Source organism: Pezoporus wallicus, unplaced genomic scaffold, assembly GCF_028554395.1.
Source record: "Pezoporus wallicus isolate ANWC-B61680 ecotype Strahan unplaced genomic scaffold, APGP_CSIRO_Pwel_v1 contig_229, whole genome shotgun sequence".
NCBI classification, from domain to species: Eukaryota; Metazoa; Chordata; class Aves; order Psittaciformes; family Psittacidae; genus Pezoporus; species Pezoporus wallicus.
This window is the reverse complement of record NW_026638360.1, coordinates 3,299,260-3,325,602: the sequence shown is the minus strand read 5'-3', so window position 1 is coordinate 3,325,602 and position 26,343 is coordinate 3,299,260. Positions and strand designations below refer to the sequence as shown.

Genomic DNA, 26,343 nt, shown 5'->3' with positions numbered 1-26,343 from the left:
CTTAAGCATATTCTTCCATTCCCACAAGCAGTTAAATGCAACTACAATGAATGCTTTACTCAGGATATTCTCTTGCTAGGTGCTTAAAAGGTTACCTCTGTCATGTACTTTCATTAAAGCAGAGATTACCAAAATAACAGCGGGCTGAAGAATACAGTAACAGCATTAACTGCTGCATCTTTCCCTCAGGTATTTCCAAGAATGCTCAGACACTTCTCTGCTTGGCAGTCTGTGAGACTTGAAAATGAGAAACCAGACTGCTGCTGTACACTATCACCTGCTATTGCTTGGAGAGACCAGTGCCACCCCCAGGCTAATGGAACCACGGGTGACAGCAGCAGAGGAACACAAGCACCAGCCAGGATGAATGAAGTACATGGACAGGGGCCTGAATGAAAACAGGAGTCAAGATGAAGCCTCGCTGGGAGTGTGGGGCAGGAACAGGAGTGAGCTAATTACAAATGCAGCATGTGTGAGAGAAAAGATAAGAGACATCCAACTTGGAAAAACTCCAATAAGCAGTTAGAAAACACAAGTCAAGAAATGTCAATATTTTTAAAACAAATGTAAACTTCCATGTAAACAACTGGTGCACTTGAATGCAGAATGTTCCTATGCCTATGCTTAAATCTTTCAAAAGTCAGACACATGTAAGAGATCTGAACTACCAACGTCACTCTTAGCATAAAGGCAAATGTGTTAAACATTTGCAGGTCGAAGGAGGTGATCCTGCCCCTCTACTCTGCTCTCCTGAGACCTCACTTGGAGTATTGTGTACAGTTCTGGTGTCCTCAACATAAAAAGGACATGGAACTCTTGGAACAAGTCCAGAGGAGGGCCATGAGGATGACCAGGGGACTGGAGCACCTCCCATATGAAGACAGGATGAGGAAGTTGGGGCTGTTCAGCCTGGAGAAGAGAAGCTGCATGGAGACCTCACAGCAACCTGAAGTATCTGAACGGGGCCTATAAGGATGCTGGGGAGGGACTCTTCATTAGGGACTGTAGTGGTAGGACAAGGGCTAATAGGTTCAAACTTAAACAGGCAAAGTTTAGACTGGATATAAGGAAGAAGTTCTTTACTGTAAGGGTGGTGAGGCACCGGAATGGGCTGCCCGAGGAAGTTGTGAATGCTCCATCCCTGGCGTTGGTCGAGGCCATGCTGGACAGAGCCTTGGGTGATATGGTTTAGTCAAGGTGTCCCTACCCATGGCAGGGTGATTGGAACTAGATGATGTTAAGGCCCTTTCCAACCCTAACTATTCTATGATTCTATGATTCTAAACTGATTTTGGAAAGGGGAAGTGAGTGAGAAGATACTTTCCAGCTCAGCACTGCTGGCCCACACTTCAGCAAAAAGCTGCTTAGCAGATTCAAGCTATGAGTTCACAGTCTTGAAAGACAGAGCTCTGCTCATGTTGGAGATGCAGAACCTACTGCTTCCCAGCTCCTTCTTTTGTTATTTTCCAAGTTTAGATAGCATGATCCACAACCTAGAAACAGAACATGAGTTCCACTGACTGCACAGAAATGTTTGTTGTTGATGCGTCCATCCATGCTGACAGATCTGTATTTAAAACATACAACCTATTTGCTATCTAGAAGTTGCACGTGTCTTAAATTGAGTTTATTGTTGTGGCAATAGCTCATTTATTTAAAGTGATAGGCAACATTCATTTGATAAACAGCATTAGTTCACTCCTGGACCCACAGATGGCTACTGAAATCAGTTTAGTTTCAGAGAACACTGAACAGGAGAGTTCCCTTTAGACACAAAGGGTTGTCATCCAACAGGAATGAATATGAGCAAAGAGGGCTTAGAAGGCCAGTATATTTGGTTATATTTTGGAAACTGGGTTAACTCATGGGGCCATTGGAGACAGGATGTGTTTTTTAAACCCAGAGCATAAGGTTAGCTTGAACTCATGACAGCAATGACCACAAAAGGGAAGAGCACAGGCTGAAAGGTCATATCTCAGCAACATGGGATCTATTCACCAAACCACTTCAAAAAGCTCTTGCAAGGTAAACAACACAGGACCTCCTGTACTAGTTTGTTACAGAAATTAAAGCATTGAAATCACCACGCAGGATACTAATGGTAAACAAACTGAACCCAAAAGGGGACAGAACTGCTCTGTGCACAGAACTCCAAGCAACATAGTGACTATTCCCTCAGCATGAGCAGGTTCCTACAACAAAACTTTCCTGGAAGACCAGCAAGTTTCCTCAAGGACAAAATTATAACTGTACAGACCTCTTTTCATAAATGAGCCAAGACATGCTTTTCTGTCGGGCTATGCTGCAAATTAAATCCTTTTAAAAAAGGGTTTCAGTGTTTCCTAGTATTAGACATACACGAAGTTTACTCAGCTACCAAAAGTATGTCTAAATGAAGACTATTTTACTGTAAAGGTTCATTTCTAACAAAGACCTCAAACATTGCTATTGCAAAAAAGCAGCAAGTTGAGTGAAAAAACGTCAAGTTCAAATGAAGGATAGCATCCATTATTTCACCAGCTGACTATGTCTTGTTCATTCTGTGGGCCTTCTGCATATAAAGCACCAAGAACAATGCCGCCATTTCCATTGCAAATGGTATGGCATACATCTGAAGCACAAAACTACTACCAGAAAAACAGATATATCCGCAGGATATTAAACTTACAGATTCATTATATGTCAAATAAAAAGATTATTTGACTTATACATGCTCATACAATTTCTGCTTTAGAGTTAAAAGAATAACAAATGAAGTGGCCTAAAAAAAATCCAAACCATAATGCCCTCACCTTTTCTTTTTTCTTTACATTTTACTCAGGTTTTAAGTAAAGGCCCTGGGCTGCAACTTCTGCCAAAATTATCTAAAGCACAAACTCCACAGAAGGAAGGATAGAAAGCAGCAGGTGCATGACTGAAATCAAACTCTCAGGAGTGAATACATTCAGTACTGCTACTCTGGTAGTGGGGGCTGAGGTTGTCATAAGGCAGTGCTGCGCCAAGCTTTCACATACCCCCAGTAACACTGCAAGCAGTATTCGGAAAAAATAACAGACACTGCACCAACCTGGAGTATATTAGAGACTATACATAGCTAGCAAAACACAGAAAATCTTAATGTAGAATATATCATTAACTTTTTTCTTTCACCCAGTGCAAGAAGTATGGTGATGGAGTACTCAGTACTCCATCAGCACCAGCAAAAACGATTCACTAACATGTATGAAAAAAAGCCAAACAAAAAAAAAACAAATACCCCCCCCCCCAAAGTTCTATGTGAGTGAAAACATGCCACAAATTCTTTTGAAATTCATTAAAACAAAAAAACAAAACAAAATCATATTCAGAAACAAGTATTCAGTTGTCTGCTTCAAAATTTACCATCCAAAAATATATTCTTCTACTTTGATATACAAGTTATTACATGAACTTGAAAAATGGAATCAAAAGAAGGAAAAAAAAATCTATAAATTGAGCTTTGGGGAAAGACCCTTGAAAAAGAAATAAAATCTATTGTCAAATTAGGATGATCTGTTATCATAAATAACTTTAAAAGATATAAAGAAATTATGGCATGTCTGTTCTGCAGTCCTGATGGAATCTCACTGCAGGAAATACATTATCCCAGTAACCTTAGGCATAGCTTGCAACACTATCAATGGCAACCACCACGCACTCCACCTTGTTTTCTATTACACATGAAGAACCTTGCTGTTATATTAGAAATACACAGACATAATATACATTCTGTTGGGGAACGGCTCAATAAAACTACTAAATTCTTTGAGACTGGGACTCTTATTTATTTTAATGCTTTAGAATTCACAACACAGATATGCAAGTCAAGTCCAGTGCTTGTCAGAAGCCAAATGCTTCTCAGATTGAAATCCTAAAAGCAATAGGTCTGTATTAATATCATCCAAGCCTAGCAGCAAATCTCTCCAGTGCAGAGGAAACATTCTCCTGGAGTGAGGGAAAGAACAAAACAAAAAAAAAACAAACAAACAAAAAAACACCAAAAAAAAAACCCCAACCAACCAGACCATGTATTTCCCTGGTACAGATCTATCCATCTATCAGGCAGCTACTTGCTTCCGATTCACTGGTGAGCTTCAGCCTTACAAATACTTCCTCTCACCTCTGCATATGCAAGTAAGCCTCTATGCATAGTCAACCTCACAGCCCCTATGTCCATATTAAATGCTGTTAAGAAAGAGCTGAGCTGGTACCCACCTATAACGTAGTCACCGCAGTCCAGCATTGCTGTGGTATCCTCTACAGGTTCAGATAGTCCAAGGAAAGAGAGAATGGCAATTTCTATCAAATCTACACTACTGGTCTTGACTGAACACGAAAGGGAGTGGGGAGGTGGGAGAAGAAATACAACTTCAGTTACACCATAGCAATCTTCAAGTGAACAGGGAAACTTCAGTTGCTCTGTGGAGTTTTAGTCTCTCCTACTAGCTGTGTCTGACATTGTCAAGGCGACTGAAGCGTGAAAAGTTCCCCTTTTTGTAATAAAATAGAAACAAAGATTGCAGCTGGCAGTTTCCATAATGAAGCTTAATCAGTATGCGCCTGATTAGGGCCTTATGCAAATCTCCTCTCGTTAGCACAGCAGCCAGCACTTTGAAGTCCATGAACAATTCATTTGCAGAGTACACTGAAAGCGCTCCCTGCATAATTTAAATCACGGTATAAATATTTATCAGCTCATTTGCATATTAATTGGCAGTGCATGAAGGGAAAAATTATCTCCCAAGTGCCAGCATAATAATTAGGAAACAAAATGAATTTTCTTCCAATGGCTTGGCTTCTTAGCCCTAGCTCAACACAGTACCACAGGGGAGCAGGGAGGGGAAGAGAGAGAGTTCTGTTCAAATGCCACTGAAATGACACGTACAAATTAGAAACAACTCTACAGACTTAAGCACCTTTAATTTTATTCCTGCTGGCAACAATAACTTCAGTAATAAAGGGGATTTGGAAAAAGCTTTTTACACAATCCAAATAATCCACAAAAACAATTAGCAAGGTAGAAGCTGAACACAAAGCTGTCAAACCGGTGCTTGGACATCTGCGTGGAGTTTTCCATTTCCAAACACGAACTGTCACAAGAAGGTCCTGGGCAGGAAAGAGAGTACCACCAGGGCAAGGAAGCAGCACGATTCCCTTTAAATGGCTGAAGAGCTTGGCAATTCATTATTGGGTAATCCCTTTGCCATGGCCAACTTAACAGCAGTAGATACATCAAGTACTGTGTAACATTTGACACCCACTAATCTATCCCAAGTGAAATCAAAATAGATTTACTCCTGCTTTCCAATGACTTCCAAGAAAAAACAAAAAAACTACTACTAATCCCTGCCATAAATGTATACAATATAGCTAAAGAAAGCTTACTGTGAAGCTATGGCCTTTGAAAGGGGCACTTTACAGCCAGGTTACATCTCTGAACCACTCACTGATGACCAGAACACGCTTGCAGCCGTCACCACAAAGTACACTGAAGGACCAGAGAACTGGGAAAAGGCTTTGGTCTGTGGAGGCATCTATCTTCTTTTCCAAAAGTGGTCCACACAACTGGTTGTACTAACAAGCTATTAAGCCATCTCAAATCATTTAACACACAAATACCAAGATATATAATGCAAGAACATCTAGATAAAAATTTAATGTAATGTGTACATCACAACATTCAATATTCCACATTCTGATCAGGAAAAGATAATGTGATGATGCAGGTGACTATAGGCTTGAGCCACTCACTTCCAGATGTTAATGTGAACTGAAAGGGTAGGGGTATTTTTCTTAAAAAAAAAACAAGCAAACAAAAAACAAAAATCACCCCACAACCCATAAAACAAAACAAACAAACAAAAAAAAACCCAAAAAAACCTCACGTTATCTTTACTTTTCTTCTCATTTCTGAAATGAATTCAAGTACCACCTCTCCAAACAAGAAGAGGGAGTGACAGAAAAGGGATTTCTCAATCATTCAGTACTGAGTGGAATTTATTTCCATCCTTGACCTCTTCTGTTTGGGTTCCTATCTCTACTTAACACAAGATGTTCCCTGCTATATATTTAGCATGAGTGAGCTACACCTGAAAAAGATTGCAAGAACGTAAGGTGACCCCAGCTGCAGGGAAACAACTGGGTGTACTGGATAGGTTTTCCTAATATTTGTCTAAAAACTTGGTTTTCTACTCATTCATGTGTCCCATTGAGAACTCAGAGGGACATCTCCATGGTTTGCAGACCCTTCAGTTACATTTTAGTGTATGAAACATTACTCTTTCATACATGCTGTTGGAGTGCACTGGGAGATAATCCACTTGCTTCATCAGAAGAGTCTGAGCACAAATGCTGTAACAAGCCAAGCACTTCACAAAGCAAATGCCAGTTTAACAGTGGCTGAGGGGAGGCAGCTAGATGCATAGTAAGAGAACAGCAGTGTTATCTTGGGATTCCTTTCAAATGAGAGCCTGTGTTGAGCTGGTTGAACACAGGTGCAGCATCAAAAGCACATGACTGCAGGAAGTTACCGTTAAGAGCAGGCACGTGTGTAGCGATGGATGACTCGTATCAAATAACAGAATAAGCAAACAGCAAATAAAGGCCAGGGAAGGACATGCCTGAAGCAGTTAGCCAAGTGTGCTGGTGGTACCACAGCCCATCCATACTATCAACATTGCACTGATAGCTAACAAAGACAAGGCAAAAATTTTCTTCCCATTCCCAAATATGAATGCCAACCCAAATACAAACAAACATTCCTTTGAACTGTAACTTCCAAACACAAACACAAACATTCTTTTGAACTGTAACTTCTACTAAGCTGCTAACTGAAATAAAACCTTTGACTTATCAAGCTAACAAAGGGAGGGAGAAGAGTACCATTCTGCCAGCAACCACTTCACTCTTTGACAATTTTGTTTTACAATTTTGTTCTGTTTTACAGAACTTCTTAATTTTTGGCCAAAATAAATCCTATTGTTTCATTTAGGCCATACTTCTGCAATTATTTATCTGGCAGGCTTCTGAAGGAGGCCTGAAGACACAAGTATGAAAAGGTTTGGGGAGAAATAGTGTATACCACCCAGATTCAAAACCAATAGCTGGATATGCTAGTTTAACATTCTCTTTAGGTTCTGCCACATCATTGGCCATCCTTTTGTTTCTGGTTTCTTACGTTAAAAGTTACTTCATACCCTAAAACCAAAGTCATTCTTCCAGTACTCATATTAAAGCAAAATACCAGGCTGGGCTCTGCATACAATGTTTCATTTTTGCTCTAGAGGCACCTCTAAGAAGATAAATAGGTGCACCTTGCACTCATCAGTACAAAAATCTCTCTACATCCCGCACACCTACAGACACCTCAACAATTATTTCTCTCCTCTTCACCCAATCCTACAACTCTTACATTGATGATTTTCCCCACATAATTCTATTCGAACTTTTCCTTAAAACCAAAGGAATTAAGCCAATAACATGGAGCCAAGTATAGCAAAAGTAGCTCTTCTTCAGTCAAATATTTCAGAGTTTGCAGATACAGCTTCAGGAGACATTTTCCAATCCATTTCTCTTCTTCTCTTCACATATTTTCCGTATCTTCCCAATTCAAATGAATTCTTCTGTTTTGCTGTGTGTCGCACCAATATGTCACTTTATTTATTCAGTTATAATGATTACACTTGGTACCTTAATACTTAACTTTTTAGAAAGGGAATTTCATTTTCCCCTGCAGGTTATGCAACCCATGGTTAGACCTCCTCTTTTATTTCTCCTCCCGTTTTGGTTTTTTTTTTTTTCCCATTTATTATGCCCAACTGAGTGTAAACTCCAAAAACTTATTCCCCAATGTCCTATAGATAGTGAAAGTTGATAAAAAATAGGGGAAAGGATGCTTAAACCCTTATATTCAGATGGTCTGTCTCTCTCTTGTGTTTCTGTTTTGTTAAAAAAAAAACAATACAAATGAGGCAGAATTAAAGGGATAAGTTATTATCAACAACATTCTATTCAGCATCTTTATGGGGGAACAGAATCTTCATTTATTATACAGGAATGTTTCCATACGTTACTAAAATGTCATTTACTACCTGCCCTCAATGACAGCTAGGAAATTTCTGCCACTAGTCAGCTCTGTGACAAGCCTGATACAACAGGGCAATACTACCCTGTAAGACAACTCTACTCATTATTCTCATTTTGTATGGTGTATTTGTAATGATACAAGGAAAGGAAATAAAATATAAATTGTAACATGTTAACATACGGCTTTCATTAGTCTATCAGCATCTAGAATATTTTATCCTGAGGAACCACTGAAGAAGACAGGTCATCAGAGCTTTGAGGATAATACCTGACTAAGCACAACAACAACAAACACTGGCAACACTTTGAGTAAGGCTATTTCTATGTGCTGTGCCAGCCAGGGACCTAGATACCCTAAACTGACATTACACAGAGCTACCACATTCTAACTCAAGACATTTCCAAATCTCCGTTCCACAAGCCAAATGAAGCCTAATAAAAATTTTATCAAATGCAACTCCAACATACAAGTTTATAAAAATCACATACTTCCACATAATTAGCTATTATTAAAGTTGGCACAATCCTCTTAGAGTGATTACAAACAGCAGTCTGTTCATAGTTAGGGCTGCAAACGAAGCTCTAATTTTAGCCACCACCTTTAGCTTTGGCTAACAAAACTGATTTTATCTGAAAATTACTAAGTTTGCTCTGAAAGCCAAAGAGCAGCTGTCTGGAAAAGTCAAATAAAATTGGCCTGGTTTTGAATTACTGGTCATTACCCAATTGCTATGAATTGGAACTTTAGTCTACATCTGATTTTACTTCTCTCTCACAAACTCAAATCATAACTATCCTTTCAAACTTCCCACCACACAAAATGTTTTTCAGAATTCTTTCTTGCACCTTTTTTGAAGAAAATTAAGTATACAGACAGCTAAGCGGAAATGCTAATTCAACTTAGCAATGCAGGGCAGCAGACATTCATAAGCACCTGAGACATAAATACTAAGGAAGTTGTTTGTGGGTTTGGTTTTTTAAGTCTCACTTAGTTTTGTCCACAGAAGGTAACAACTATCATGATTTAAGAAAATTTTGGTCATGACAAACTCACAATATAGTACCAGTGTCTGAGGAGGAGGAAACATTATAGCTGTCACAAGCAAACTGAGCCTCATTTGGAACTCATGGCTAATTCTATCATTCTAGAGCATCATCTGCACAGTTTTGCCCTCCCTTTAAGGCCTACAAGCCATACCACATTATATTAAAGCTTTGCTTTCATTCTGTTGAGTGTTTTCAGAAGCATAGGATACAAATTCACTGCAGTCAACACTTGCTCAAAATCGCAACTGTGAGCCATAAAGCCATCATAATACTTAGAAATCACAGAAATTTTGAAGAGTAAAAAACCTTAAGTTTTACCTCTCCTGATTTAAGCACTTGTGTTTCACTCATGTTTTCATCTGGCTGAAATTTTTATTTTTCATTTTTATTTATTCATGTGCACCAAACACTCCATCATAAGCACCAACTTCAGAACTTAATTCAAATAAACAACCCAAAGTGTCACACATTTGAACACAAAACTGTGTTATTTAACCAGCACACTGCATATGCCATAGGGCTATTGCCCAGTAGCACTTTTCAGTATTTGCAGGAGGGCACCCAACTCCTTTCAATTTAACTAGAAGTTAGCATTGAAAAATCAGCAAACTGTGCTATGATTCCACCACATTTGAGGTTCAGTTCTAAACCATTACATATTCCTTGCTCTAGTGAACTTTTACTTGAAAAGTAGTATCCAAAGTTAAGTGGGATATTTTTAAAAACACACACATACAAAAATATTTACATTTTAAACTTATTAAGGGAGACGCTTGTTTGAGTTTTTATCCACACATATGTGGGTCTCATCTCTCTTTAAAATTACTGGTTTGACAAATCTGAAATACTTCACATTGACAAGTATTGAACGCCTGGATCAGATATATCTTGTTTTATTAGTAAACATCTCATATTTTATTACAAGATTTATGTGCCTCACATTGCTTTTCAAAAAAGGCACTGCACAACAGAGTAGAGAAAGACTGAAATGAAGACTTAAGTTACATGAATTGAACACAAGGGAGGGCTGAAGAACATGATCAGTAAAACTTCAAAATTTATCAGAATGATAATAAAAAAAGAAATCTAAGGGCTCAGGTCTATGTAACAGCAGTAATGAAAGAAAACAAAAAACCCACCACCTTGAAAGCTCAGAAGCTTTTATAGGATGCTGCAGCTTGGGGCAGCTGGAGAATCAGGAGCACTGTAAACTTCCCCTGACAGGGAATGCCAGACCATGCTCATACATCCCCTGACCTGGTCATCCTCTTGGTCATCTCGTCACGTGCTGTGATAACATTTATGGGAACATGTCTTCCATGCACACATGCACTGGCTACTGAAACTGTGCACACATCTGAATGGAAAAGGTAAACACATTTCATACTACTAAAGAAGACAGTATAATTACTGTTAGTTTCAAATAGTTATTGCAATATACATTCAAAATACCAGGTATTTCAGTAAAGCAAATATTCTCTAATATGTAAGTCAGACCACAATTGATCTGATAATATCTGAAGGCTACTTATGCCAAGCTCAAATATTGAATAGGAATATTTGTTTTAGCAGTTGTATGACCTATTACATATTGGAAACATCACTGTATGTGCATTCCAAAAGCATTTGCCTCCCCATGTGTACCCACACAACATGGACAGGCTCTCAGACCTTAAAAACGTTACTTTGAAACTTACCTGTAAATCATCTTGCCTTATGCAAATACACTGTTTCTCTGTTCTCCACTTTGCCAAAGTAGTAATTACTAGCCTAGCTTGATGAATAGGGCTCCACAAAGAATAGACTAATTTAGTATGTGACTCAATTCAGTTCAATTCAAATCCCAGTCTCCACGACACTTGTCGTTAAATAAGCTACAGGTCACTCCCAAAATACATAAATCAAAGTCATTGGTTTCAGTTTATTATGATTTCTGCTGGAGCTAACTGAATACATCAAGATCAACAACAGAGTATTTCGTTCTAGTAAGCGTCAGAGTGTTTGACAGACAAATTGACAGAAAAAAAGCACATGCAAAAACCTCTACAGTTCATGGTATGAACTGAAGTTGCATTGCTGTTATCACTCTCCTTTTAGAAACTGCTTTTGCTCTCTCTTCCTTAACTATCTCAAATCTGAAGGCGGATATTGCTTTAATGCACTCAGCACACTGATCCAGACACTATTAACGCCTGTAGGACCCACAAGACATCTCATGAGAACGCTTCTTTCTGAAGGTTAAATTATTTGATCTCAAAGAGGAAAAGCCAAATTCCAGACAAGCTGCTTTGTTGAACAAAATAGAACAAAAAATTGCCAGATGCAAGATCTGAAGAAAGAAACGGAGTTATTCACACTGCAGACGCAGATTCCATCCATTAGCACACCTATCCAAGTATCTATCATTTTGGATGGTCAGAGCTAACATAAGACTGCATTTGCCATCAGTCAGAAAAAAAAAAAAAAAATACTAGTTTCTGGGCACCTGGTCTTTAACTTATAATAATACAGGAACAATAGGAAGTGAAAACCACAGGGCAGCTACACATATCACCTACATGTGCTTTTCCGGGAAATGTTCACAAGCACTGTTTTGCTCATTTTATCACCTATGCTGTGCTAAAGCAGAGAAGACATTGATTAGCTTTTCCAGGAAATAACCACAAGAACAGGTTTACTAGAAGCAATGCTGAGTGCATGCTGTATGACTACCCCCTATGGCTGTGTTTGCAGAGGATTTGCTGGGAAGACACACATTTTATGTGCAGGCCCACAGACACACACCACTGAAGGCAGGAATGTCTTATTTATTTGTCCAACAAACCAGAGCAAGGATAAACTTTTCCTCACTGCCCCACTTCTTGTAACTTACTTTGATTGGAAGTGTGAAGTTGACAAATACTGAATCCTCTAAAGAAACTCACAGAATCACAGACGGGTTTGGGCTGGAAGGGACTTTAAAGATCATCTAGTTCAACCCCCCCAGTCACAGGAAGGGACACCTTCCACTAGATCAGGTTGCTCCAAGCCCCATCCAACCTGGACTTGAACACTGCCAGGGATGGGGCAGCCACAGCTTCTCTAGGCAATCTGTGCCAGCACCTCACCACTCTCACAGGGAAGAATTTCTTCCTTATACCTAATCTAAATCTCCTCTCTGTCAGTTTAAAGCCATTCCCCCTTGTCCTGTCACTACATGCCCTTGTGAAAAGTCCCTCTCTAAATTCATGATGTAGTCAACATTACAGAGTGAAAAAAGTAGGTCAAAGGCCTAACAAATAAAATGTTTAAAAGTGATACCCAGAATACTTTAATTCTTGGTTTCCAATTCCTCAGTGAAACACAAGTTTTGTATATGCATATCTCGCCATTTTCACAGAGAAACCAAAAAATTAAAAATAGGACACTTAATTTAGAACCTTAAATAGATGACTGCCAGTACTGCAGCCATGGGCCATGAGCTCTGAGGCAGGAAAATGCCAGCAGGAGTACCTGCAGTTGCAGCACCGCTCATCTCTGCTGCTCTACTGACTCCTCTTTGTGCTGCCATTACACAACTACCCAAGAGAATTAACCTGTGTTAAAACTACTCCAACCACAAGGAGAAAATACCAACCCAAATCTGTTCCTTCGTCCAAGGGAAGAAATGTTTAAAGCGCAAAGGTAGCAAAGAGGCAGAACAAACAACTAGGCAAGACTGTTTCAGCTGCAGTATTACCTTAAAACTTTTATTGTCTATGGCTTAAATCCACTCATATGTTATTCATCTTATGAACTCTATCATGCAACTTATGTGACAAGTAGAAGAAATTAAAATCTCATAACAATTATTTCCTCTTTAGGACACTGTCAGCCCTAATGCTGACAACTCATATCAGTTAGTATACTTACATATGAACATGCCCCTCCAATTTCACTCTTGAGAATACTGGTCTTGATTTCTGGTCTCTGCACACACACCATTTCCATGCTCAAAAATGGAAATGTGATTCTTACACTGTAAGACTTAATTACATAATCACTTATTTTCATCAGATGTGTTGAAGAAGGCACTAGAACTACAAAGCTTTGAAAGTAAAGAAAATGGGGGGCATTAACAAGAAACTAACAGAAGCAGAAGTGGAGTAACAGCTACAATTACATCAATGAGTACACTAGCTTAGACCTGGCTTACTAAACCCCAAATCCAAGGAACTATTCACAGAAGAATTTAGAAATAATTGCTAATAATTCTGTAATATTATAGTAGAACTAAACTATAGCAAATAAGTAAAAAGCACACCTTATAAAAATCTGAACCATCTATATAAAAAGCCTGTATGTTGGTCTACAGCATCACAACAGGCTTAAAACCTGAAGCTTCAGGGGGGACCAAGACATTACAATAGATCAGAACTGAAAATAGTTACAGGTAGACAACCACCCATTAGCCCTCAGAATTATTTTACATATACATATGAAATTGTATGTTTTATATATAAACATATATACTATATATACATGCTTTTATATAAAACAAATAATATAGTACATATATTATTTAGTATACACAAGTGTATATACACACTTTACATATAATTTAGTATCTATATTATTTAGCATATATATAGTATGGGGGTTTATGTAAGTTTAAATTTTTTAATATATAAATTTAAAAAGAAAGGTACTGAGGTGGTGACTTCAATCTTCTCAAAGTTTCTAAGCATACTGTTCTGAAAACAGTTTATATGTTCCTATAAGACATTCCTGCAGAAAGGTAGCAAGGCAGTTTGTCAGCCCAGTGGAAGAAAGATCATACAGAGCAAGTCAGCATACAGTGCTATTTTAATCACTTTTGTCCAGTCTTGGTCAAAAGGCACATGAATGTAGTGAGAATGAAGCAAGAAAGAAGTAAAGCACTTAAGTACCAGGACACCATCATCCCCCAAAATCCAGCCACAAGCAGCCTGCGAGCTGCTGCTGACTTGAGTGAAAACTGTGCCACAGCCTCCTTAGAAGTCACAGTCCCCACTGAAAGAAGAACAATTTGGTATTCAGAAGAAAAATAAAAACCACGCTAAGCTCAACATTGCACTGACATTTTAATATTGAACTAACATGCCATTTAAAAAGAATGACCTGTATTCTGTACTGCCTTCCCAGTCCCTCACCATCACAGAGGGAATACTCATTAAGAATGCAGAGAAAGTTAACAAATTCTCTGGGATTTAACTAAGTTAGGGGCAATAACACAAAACCACAAATCCTCTGTGACATTACATTTCCAACAAGCCTCTCAACACTCACAAAATGCACGAAAAAGGCTACAAAATTCAGAGCCCTACATGACTGCAAGAACTATCGATGTATACGAGCAGCTTGTCCATCCAATGTGACAGGTGCAAACTGACAAGCCCATTTTTGCCTGCCTGCTGGCTACTGTACACTCTTTTCTTCTTTTGAATTTCCCCAAATTAAATCTAATGCAAATAAGCCAGGTGTGGTCCCCAGGGCACACACTCCCCACCAAATTCCCATAGCAAATTGCACAGCTGGCCATGAGAAAGGTTGTATCTGCTTCATATTGGCTACAGAGTTTAAACACTCAGAGTTAACCACCAATTGCAACATCGTGTAAAGGAAACATCTCCTGAAAAGAACATCCATTTCTCCTTGATTAATACAGGAAAATAGAACTCTGCATATGCTCCTAGTTCAGCATCTGCTCAGCATGTAAAGTGAGCATTTGTTATTTACAGGAGGTAATGCCTATGAAGGAAATGGCTTCTGTCTTCTGCTGCAAGGTTTAAGAAACTATTTAGAAAACACGTTATTCTGTATATTGCAATCAAGAATATACAGCTGAAAAAGAGAAGTCAGAAACCCAAAACAAAAATACTTTTGGTTCAGTTGTAAGACTTCCACAAGACATCTGGTAAGTATTTCCCATTTTAATTCTACTTTTCTGCATAAGCTTTCCAAGTCTCATTCTAAAAAATCTAAAGTTACCCTGTGACTGACTAGCAATTGTTCATCACATACAAATCCTATCCTTACCTACAAACAAGTATCCCACTTTCTATTCATTCCACTCCTCTCTGTGTCCTGCAAAGGCAGCTCTCTGCTTTTGCCTACATTCAAGCCTGCAGCTCTTCTTTTTGGCACTTCACATCAGCTTTCTCACTTTCCACGTCTGCTGGCTAAACAGCAGAGAGAAGGCACTGGGGCTAAGTTGGAACCACAAGTGTACTGGCTGGCCATAGAATATGTACTTGTTGGTCAGCTGACCAGAAAAGAGAAACAGGTAAGGAGTACACTTTCTCTGTTTTTCCTTTAGTGTGGCCACAACTCTCTCCTCTACACAGACTGCGGTTTGAACTAAGAGCCCTACAGACTTAGGGAAAAGGGCCCATGTCTCCCAAGTATTAGCCTATGGATAGTCAGGAACCAACCAAAAGTTGATGCTTAGGCTGGAGTGCAGGAGCACAAAAGGCATCTAAAGACACTGCCCCCCCCCCCCCCCAAGATTACAACTCAAAGACTTTTTGTGGCAGAGAATGTTGCTAAACACTAAGTAACCGGCAGCAGACTTTTCTCTCCCATGAATCCACGTCAACATCCTGCTGAACCCTTTTCAGGAGCCTGCCTGCAGCAAGGAGCCCCATGGCTTAAGTATACACTGAAGAATTTTCTTTTTTATTTTGTTTTGAATCTATCTTATGTAGCACTACTTCAATTTCCCCTACTTCTTGCACAAGATGACACTTAGCGTAAAAAATGATGACTGTAAGCCCACTCAACTGGGGAAGAAAAAAAAAAAAAATCATTATTTGGCAGGGAAAAAAATAGTATTCCTCTACAGGCCTAGCATAATTTGTTCTTTAAGAAGCACATCATATTAACAGTCCATCATATGTTAATAAACACCAAAGAATTAAAACCTGAAGTATCTTAGTCTGTATTGCAAGCAATAGGTTTACATAATTAACAGAAAAAAATGAAATGGACATACAGGTGGCAGACTCTGGAATCTGAGAAGCTGAAAAGTGAAGATATTTTACATACAAAGTTACTATGCCATTTTGGAAAAAAAAAAGCGTGGCACCTGCTAGTACTGGTATAACAAATAAGTATTTGGTATCAGGTGCTAAGGAGACATTCCAAATGCAAATATGCACGCACAAAAACACACTCATATGTATCTTCTATACCAACAAAGAGGCAGGTTTTGTACATCTCAAAAATACAGGAGATTTAAGCACACACTCTGTCTTCTACAGCTCATATCGATGCTGAGGTTTCTATACATGATGCATGCTGAGGACATCCTTGCCAAGAAATTTTCCATATGTAATTTAGAGCATCATTTGGCTTGATCAGTGCTAACCCTACACATGCTACTTGCTTATAAATAGCTTAAACAGAGGATGGAGGGGAAAAGAAAAGGTAACGAAGAAGAGTGAAGGTTTTGCCTTCTGAAGAGACTTGAAGATAAGCACATTTATGAAATAAAATTAGGCCATTAAGTTCTCCTGTGCAACTAAGTTCTCAACTTCCAGGTGATGGAGTAGATTAAAAACACTGTGCTCTGATTAGCACACACCAAGACATGGAGCTATACCATTTTCTTAGCTTTAGCTGTTAACTTGAAGTACTTTTTTTTTTTTGTTTTGTAAGTATAAGGTGTGCTTTTAAGACAGAGATCACCTAGAAGCAGTTTCCAGCAACTGGATCTCATTACGTACCTTTGGCTGATTAAAGAAACTTCCTTAAACAGAAGTCCCCTTATGTATTGTGAACAAGCTACTGTTCACTCAGCCCAATTTGGTTAAACCAAAGATTCTGAATTTTAAATTCAGTTTGACAGGCTTTTCACATTCTGAATCCATCACAGAAACATCTCTGGCTTTGTCAGCAATGCTTCTGATGTTACAAATTTCCCCATAGCACCATAAGGTTAGTCTCATCTACATTTATCATTCAAATATTGAATTGTTATCATAGGTATAGCCCCATTCCAAAAGCCATTTCCAGACTGTAAGTTATCATAATTCAATTCATTTTTAGAGTCCATGTCTTTCAGAGCATAGGCTCCACTTTCAAAAATGGAATCTACATCTCTTTTTCTAGATGTTTGGCAGACACTGTATTTAGCTAAATTAAAATATATAGTTTGTTTCTCAGAAAAAAAATAGTGAATCTTAGATGCCTTTGTAGTAACTGATCTCATAGCTGCAACTCCACCAATCTTTGCATCCTCCAAAAAACTCTACCAAAGTTTCTGTATTTCTCCCTCATTACTGGCAGATACAGAAGAGTACCTGCTGAAGAAAAGGATACAGCCAGTAAACTCCCACTTTCCATTTGTGCTGGTTTAGGCTGGGGTGGAGTTAATTTTTTTTATAGTAGTAAGTATGGGGCTGTGTTTTGGATTTCTACTGAAAACAGTGTTGATAATACAGAGATGTAGTTACTGCTGAGCAGTACTTGCACAGAGTCGAGGCCTTTTCAGCTTTTCACCCCACCCCACAAATGAGTAGGCTGGCTGGTGCATGAGGAGCTTGGAAGTGACACAGGCGGGACAGCTCACCCCAACTAACCAAAGGAATATCCCAGACCATATGGCATCATGCTCAGCATATAAAGCTGTAGGACAAGGAAGGGGGGAAACATTTGGGGTGATGGCGTTTTGTCTTTCCAAGTACCTGTTACACATGACATAGCCCTGCTTTCCTGGAGATGGCTGAACACCCCCCAGTCCCCACCCCTAATTCCTTGTTTAGCTTTGCTTGCACATGCTTTAGCATTTGCTTTACCTATTGAACTATCTTCATCTTAACTCACCAGTTTTCCCTCTTTTAGTCTTCCGATTCTCTCCCCAGCCCACTAAGTAGGGAGTAAGCAAGTGGCTGCTGGCTGGGATTAAACTACAACATAACTATATTAAGATTTTTCAGTTACCTTGTCCTTAATCCTTTTAGTATGTGTTACTATTGATTTTGTATCACTTAATTTGGTAATCAATGAAGTAAGCCATTCTAAATCAGATATATTATAAAAGAGTGCATTTTATCAATACAATTACAAAACACAGCTTTAATCTTAACAAGAACTGGAAAAGCTTACAGCAAATTAATCTGAAGACTATCTATCCTACCCCAGAAAATTGTATAAACTGACAGTAGATTACTTTTATTGACCAAAAATTGTCTATGAGCAAATAAAATTATCTACTCACTCATGTAAGTGCAACTGGCCTCTAGCTTTTTTAATAAACCTGCTCCTTTTTTAAACATTATTGTCTTACTGATTTTCCTACTCCCTTTCTGCAGCTCCCTTGGCATCATCAGATTTACTGACATCAACCAACACAAAACATAAATTAGAAAGATTATTTTCCAGTCATTGCAAATTACTTCATCCCACATGACACACCCCTTTCTCCAAACTGGAGAGACATGGATTTGATGGGTGGACTGCCTGGTGAATATAGAACTGGCTGGATGGCCACATACAGAGAGTTGTGGTGAACAGCTCGATGTTCACATGGAGACCAGTAACGACTGGTGTCCCTCAGGGGTTAGTGGTGGGACCAATCCTGTTCAACATCTTTTTTTGGCCACGTGGACAGAGGGATTGAGGCACTCTCAGCAAGTCTGGTGACAACACCAAGATGTGTGGTGCAGCTGACATGCTGGAGGGAAGGAATGGGATCCAGAGGGACCTTGACACACTTGAGAGGTGGGCCAGCGCAAACCTTATGTAGTTCAACAAAGCAAAATGCAAGGTCCTGCACCTGGGTCAGGGCAATCCCAGGCACAGCTACAGGCTGGGCAGAGAAGAGATTCAGAGCAGCCTGAGGAGAAAGATTTGGGGGTGTTGGTTGATGAGAAAATGAACATGAACCAGCAGTGTGCACTCACAGCCCAGACACCAACTTATGCACTGGGCTGCATCAGAAGAAGCATGACCAGAGCAGGTCAAAGGAAGTGATCTTGCCCTCTCGTGAGACCCGCCTTGGAGCATGGTGTGCACTTCTGCTGTCCTCAACATAAGGAGGCCATGAAGCTGCTGGAGCAAGACCACAAAGATGATCAGGGGCTGGAGCACCTCCTGTACAAAGACGGGCTGAGACAACTGGGGCTGTTCAGCCTAAAGAAGAGCTGCCTCCCAGTACTTAAAGGGGTACAAGGATGCCAGAGAGGGACTCTGCATCAGATGTAGTAACAGAACAAAGGTTCAGGGGTTCAAATTTCAGCAAGGGAGGTTTAGATCAGATACAAGGAAGAAGTTCTTTACTGTGAGGGTGGTGAGGCACTGGGAACAGGTTGCCAAAGAAGTGGTGAATGCTCCATCACTGGCAGTGTTCAAGGCCACGTTGGACAGAGCCTTGGGCAACATGGTTTAGTGTGTGGTGTCCATGCCTATGGCATGGGGGTTGGAACTAGATGATCTCAAGGTCCTTTCCAACCTTTATCATTTTAATAATCAACAGGTAGACTCCAAAATCAGGAAGCTTATCTTCAGTGTTTCTCACAATTCCTCTTTCAAATTTTACTTCATTGTGCAAGTTGGAAATCTTACAGCATTACCTCAGCTTACAGCTTACCTCTCCTATCTGCACAGTGAATCATCAGTTTGACTATTAAAATAACAATCAAATTAATAATTAATTTCTTAGTGGTTTGGCCTGCCTAATTACAGAACTACATGTATCATATTAAAGGCCCTTCTTACTGCTGCTGATCTCATCTTACTTGGTTTTAATACAAATTTTTACTAATAGATTTTTATTATATTGTCATACTGAAAAGCAGAGATGTTCAGCTCTAAATCATGCACCTGCTATTTTAGCTGTTAAAATTCTCTAATCCATAATGTTAATATCACTAACCTCCCCCCTGCTCCTCCTCACTTGCAATTTTCACTGTACACCCCTACTGCGAATAATGGTCCTTGTCAGGTTTCTGGTTACACTTTGATTATACAGACTCTATCCTTTCTCCAAAGGTTCCCTCTTTCAAAAGGAGCTCTTGTGCATAAGTAAATTTAAACTTTGCTTCCTTAGCAAGTCCTTCCCACTACACATTCCTGTTCAAATCCACAGACAGTATCTGTTTAAGCGGTCATAAGAATTGCTGAGAAGAGATGATTCACTCAACCTAAAACTCACCTGACTGTGATTAACAGTACAAGAAACCTCACAGTGGAAACCCATGGAACAGCCTACTGATCAGAAAAGTTTCTTCTTAATCCCTTTTGGTTAGCATTTTATTTGTTCCCTGTTGTATAATGGTTTTTCAATTCCTTACAAAGGCTTCACAAAGCTTTCATTTAACCTAACATAATGTACTGTAAATGAATAATTCCTTTTCTTTCCTGGTCCTGTTAATCTCTTGGCCTCAGTTACATCTCACAGTTGTGAGATGTAAATGTTAATTATGCAAGAAGTGCAAGGTCTGTATTTTGATCTCCATCTGTCCAATACAAGTCCAGCAAAAGACACAGATAACTGAGTGCTTTCCTATCACCATGGGAACATGATTGCCAGGAACATACCAAGAACAACATCTCATACTGACTCCCAGAAACCCCCATCAAGTACCTTCTACCTATTAGAGCCTCCTTTATCTCCTTTGTTGATTCATATTCTTAACAAAGCCCTGACTACTCTTACTGTAACTCAATCTTCCTCAGGACTGAAGAAACATTATTGAACTCATGTAACATCTTCCCCTTGCTACATGTTGTATATCAATTATCTCATCTACATAATTTATACAGATGTGGAAGTAGTTGAAACATTTCATTCATGTCCAACTTGAGAAAGCTGTAGGCTACCCAGCATTTTCCTTGCCCATACTTCCCATAGGGTTACACCAGCACTCAACTGACCCCACAGCAAGCTCAGAGAATTGGGCAGCAGAAAATCAATCCTTCTGAAAAGCAATTTCAGCAGCTCAGCTCCAAACCTGTGTGACTACAGAGTCAGACAGTGCAATGGAGCAGATGCCACCAAGGGTGGGACTGAACAGAATTCATCAAATTTGGTTTAAATTGCTTAAACTACAGCTTCACAATATACTTAGATTTCATAACCAATCCAATCTAATGGCTGTCCACCATAAAGACAAAGGCATCATTTTCTTTCTTTCCCACAATCACAAGATGGCTGTACCTCTTCCCTCACACTGGCCTTAGTGCCCACCTAACCAGTGGGAGAGACAATTTGACTTGGCGATCTAGAACAAAATTAACTTCATAAAATGCTAATAGAATATTATTTTTCTTTCAAGTTAAATTTGCTACAAGTAGAAGTTAAAGATAGAAAACAGATGCAAGGACAGATGATGAATCATGAAGGAGCTGGGGAGAAAGGGGAAATAGTCTGTCCTAGTGGCATAAAGCTTACAAAGGTTTGTGTTATAACTTCAGCATAAGGGTAAAGAGACAGGGTACAGTAATGCGATGGCTTACAACTGTTAAAGAAGGCCATGCTCCCCACTTGGATTTCCCCATAATACTGGCTATGTTGTGCTCGCTTTGTCACAGTGAACGTCTTCCAGAAAGGTATATAACTTGTCAGAATGGCACATGACTTTTCAACAGAAGAGGAGTAAAAGCAAGATCATAAGGCTGATGGTAAGAGTAGAGGTAGTCATATTTCAGCTTCAGAAAGCTGGTATGTTGGCTTAGCTATGCCTGGAACCAAATTTAAGTACATGCACTCCACTTTCAGAAACAGCAGGGTATGGTTATACTGTTAAAGTGCCTATAAAAATAATGTAATCAGATATACTTATGTAAGAGTCACTTGAGTCACCATCACTGCTATTGGTAACCAACTGCTACCTTCTCCACTACATTAGTGATCCTAACATTAGCTTTCCTCTTAAATAAAGCTTTAGACTGCAAGACCCAAAAAGTCTTGCAATACAAAACAAGCTTGCACTCTTTATGCTTTCAGCTTCCTTGAAACATAAGACAATGTGCAAAGTCCAATGCATCAAACAATGTCAAGAGAAAGCCACAGAAGACATGGCTACAGTATCAGGATGTATTTTGTCAATACTGACTCAAGACAGCTGAAGCAACGCTCATCTCTTAGAATTACTAGTTAGGTTGTAGTGATCAACAGCTGATAGACGAGTTTGTTAAAAATTATTTGATATATTGCTCTGACTATAAGATAACTCAAGCCTTAGTGCTGTGAACTCTGATCAGCAACAGGGAAAAAACATCCATAAACTCATTGTTTTTTCTTGGGTGGTTTTACTACCTTCCACGGTAGTGAAGGCCAAGATAGGGCCCACAGTACCATAAATACATTTATTTTGGCTTGAACTAGACTCTGATATGTGCAATATTTTCAGAGAGGAAGTTCATAGAATAAAAGCTGGCACGGCACTGCTCAAATTCAGAGCTCTCCTTAAGCTCTCCATCTATTTACATACTATCTACTTTCTCAGAACAAAAGCTTCCAAGAAAATACAGTGGATGCTATTTTGAGTTTGGTAAAAAGTAGTCCATAACATTTTTTTCCCTTGAAACAACACAGGACAGAAATGTTATTAAAACACAGGCAGTGGCACTGTAATTCAGTGGGCAATAAAACTAGCCAAGATTCTTTTCCTAAATATTTGTATCTTGCATTTGTTGCATTTCGGGCTTTTTAACCAGTTTCTGATTTAAGCAAGAATTTACCCCTTTTGATATATCAGACACTCCACCTACAAAAAAAAGTTGTTATACGCGTCCCAATTACCAGAAAATCTTAAAATCTGCATTGTCTCATGACAAGAATCTATATGGCAGAGAAAAGCCATCTTTTTGGCAACCATGTCTTCTGAATCAAATTCTGTGTCCCTGAACTTGTTTCCACCCCTGCTCTACTCCCTCAGTTCTACCAGTACAATCATTTGTACAGTCTCCCAGGAACAGGATTAAAGAACTGATGACAGAAGTTAAAAGTAATCGTTACAGGTCCCCATACAAAAGACTTGCCTATCTTAAGGGTGCATTATATATACACACAATAGATTTAAGGATGAGTTTCTCTGATTTACTGGATTTTTGCAGTAAGTGTGTTTATAAAGGTCTCTCTTCTGCATTAATTTTCCAATAATCAATAACTCTCATTCTTAGCAAATTCTTTCCTTTCATGAGAGTGCATCAGAGTTTCTCCTACTTGACCATCTACTGGGTAACACACAAGAACCTCATCTCCTTAAGACTGTCATGCCCCTGATAAATGCAACCAACTCTGCAGTGGATGTACAAAAATTAGGAGAGATGGAATTAACAGCATAACCAACTAATCTGGAAACCAGGCTTAAACATCCCACTGCCCAAAAAAATCCTGCCAACCTGAGGTTTAATAATGCTCATAGGCTTATAGCATAAAATCTATATTAGAGATTGTAAACAGGTTAACAACAATAATATATTACCAAAAAAAGAAAATACGACCTTCTATCAGTACAGCATCTTTTTCCCTGTACCCAGAAACTATGTAAAGGCAATATTTATCCTTTTAAATATCTTTCTGTTCTCTTCCATTCTAAAATACACTGTCTGTTTATTTCATATCCTCTCACTCTCAACTTGAGGGACAGGCCATCCTCTTAAATCTACCTTACTAGCTTCACAAATGCATGATACACCAAGGTCAAGGTGTAAGGACAAAAATCCTAAGGCTCAAAGCAGGTATGAAGAATGGAAATGTTTGAAATTAGGGCTGAAACAGTACATGCTCTAGGAGAGCATACCTCAAAGAGCCAGGTTCACACAAAGAAGGAAAGAAAACGTCACTCTCCAATTTAATCAAAATCCACTGGACACAACAGCTGACTGCACAGCACAGGTGACCTGGAGAGTAATTTTATTACTTATATGGAAATACCCATTTTCAAGTTCTCACCTTCATTTCTCCCTACTTCTCCACCTTGCTCATGACGAGAAAAAAAATTTACACAAACAGCATTTTTTACCAGTTCCTCCTCAAGAAATTCTCTCAAATGAAATTAAGAGAATTCCCTTCCTTTATTGGGAACAACTCACCTTTTTTAATAGTTCATGCCGAAATACAACAAAAATCAACTGGCACTTGGAACTTCTATACACATCAGACAAGCTCAAAACCATCTGAAGAAACAATATTGGAAACTTCAGTACATATTTCCACAAAATTTAAATTTCAGTATAGTTTATATAAATTTAGCAGGAGTAGAGTAGGCAAAGCTGTCCCAGTAATGCTTTAAGCATCTGCTGCACAACAATTCGGTTCTGTTCAATTTTCAACTGAATAAAATACAGCTGGCTACCTCTGAAGGTAGACTACAACACATTGTATACTTTACATGCCAGTAAACGTTAACAAATGTTCCTGTTATTTTAATAGCATTTTTCCTGTTTGCATACAGCATGCTGTTAACTTGTATCTTCAGTTGTGGCTTCCCTATAAACAAGAAAAGAACATAGAAATGATGCTACTTTTGTGTTTAATATCTAAATGGGTTCTCACTACCTGCAAGCCCTATTAACTTGACCCACTGATGAGTAAAATTGTTGAGCAAGAGGCATCTCAGTAGCTTACTGTAGGCAAAGAAATACAAACATTGTGTAATACACATTTGGTTTGTATTTGGTAAACTGTTCGCCATTACATGAACTGATTTTTACGTTATGAAGAACTTCAGCTTCACAGGTCTGAATGGCCTAAGTCACTACCCCAGCCCAGAAAACCTTAATATATCAGAAAAGAAACAATAAAAGTTAATGTTTAAAGCTCTCATGCTATTAATACCAGAGTATTTCAACAGAAAACAGTAAGAGAACTGAGCTAGCACAGATTACAACCAGATATGCACATTTCCTCCATGAAACACAAGATAACTGAGCTCTGCAGTCTTCACTAGGTTAATTATTTCTGTACCCTTGCCCTATGCAAACTCTAGCTTGCTTTGAGCCAAAGACCTTTATGGTTAAGTCCCAGGAGATGCTTGAGAAGGTTTTCTCAGTGGAGCAAACTTTTTGAGAGAAATCACATTCTGATTTGAGAGAATTCATTTCTTTTGGCCTTTGGGGGAACACTGCAAGTCCCATGTATTTGTTCAAGTCTTTACCGAGCGAGAGCAAAATCCCTTCTAGGCTCTGTCAGGTTCATGCTGATCTTGCAACATCTGGCTGTGTAAGCCACAATGTTCACATATTTTTAATTTTGTACAAGTAATTTTAACCCAATCTTTTAAAGAACACTGTTTTCCAATCCTTTAAAACATGAATTTAAGAGAAACCTTCAATACTGAATTAATTATACAGAGTTAAAATGTAACATGTTGAACAAACAGGTGATTAAACAAAAATATACAACTAGAAAGTTACAGTGAGGGACAGCTTAAAAGACAGGCGTGAAATGCTGTGTAGGCATGTGAACCACTTCTAATACTGGCAATGAGACCATAAAAGACATTAATGAATATGAAAGGCATCTACTGACAAAAAAGCCATTTTTAACTATTTGAAATATGAAATATTATTCAGTAAAAACAGGGTAAAGTAAGAACAAACAAAAGGCTGCAGAGGATGAGAAAGAAATTAATTTAAGAGCAACTCTCCCATTTTCAACAGCCACAAACATTTCAAGCACCTCTATCATAACTGCTCATGTAATTAATTCAGCATAGCAGTCAGAAACAGCAATAGTGAGACAGACACAGTTCAGCAGTCTGCACTTTGCTGTAAGGAAAATTCTCCCGAAGACAGATGCTACCCGGAGGAACATACCCAGAAAAACAATCGGCTGCCTGACCAGAGGCAAGGCAAGGACAGATTAGAACTGCAAGTCTCGGGAGGAGAGACTTGCAGAACAAACCCGCACAGCCAACAGCGGTAGCAATTTTCCAAAGGAAGACAAAGCAAGCCGTGCTCTGGCTATGAGACAAGCAAAGGAAAACGCAGAGTGGCCTCTCAGAAAGGGCTTCTATGTTTTTCCTAAAGGCAAACACAACCACAAACACTACTTTTGAGCTGCCTAGGATCACATGAGTGTTCAGTGTGCATTGGTTAGACAGAAGTTGGATATTTGTTCAACTAGGTAATTTTTTTAAGTGGATTGTCAGCAGCGATTCTCTGCTTAGGAAACCTGTGTTCTCTCAGCTGAGAAAATGATGCCTTCTGGAGAAAAGAACTATTTGGGCAATGTCCATAACTCCC

The 26,343-nt window shown here is 39.0% G+C and overlaps 1 protein-coding gene across 6 annotated transcripts in view; it reads right to left on the bottom strand.

Annotated features, from left to right (window-relative positions):
• The window catches only part of POU2F1 (POU class 2 homeobox 1), a 101,518-nt gene that overhangs the window by 46,784 nt on the left and 28,391 nt on the right, over positions 1-26,343 (bottom strand). For 2 of the 6 annotated variants that reach the window (XM_057410534.1, XM_057410535.1), the window contains exon 1: positions 4,234-5,248. The exons of 1 other annotated variant lie outside the window; for it this stretch is intronic. In XM_057410534.1, the coding sequence (XP_057266517.1) occupies positions 4,234-4,261 (28 nt within the window). In that variant the 5' untranslated portion in view covers positions 4,262-5,248. Of the gene's footprint in view, positions 1-4,233; positions 5,253-26,343 lie in introns of those variants that run through there. 3 more of the 6 variants (XM_057410533.1, XM_057410531.1, XM_057410529.1) reach the window with 3 other exon arrangements.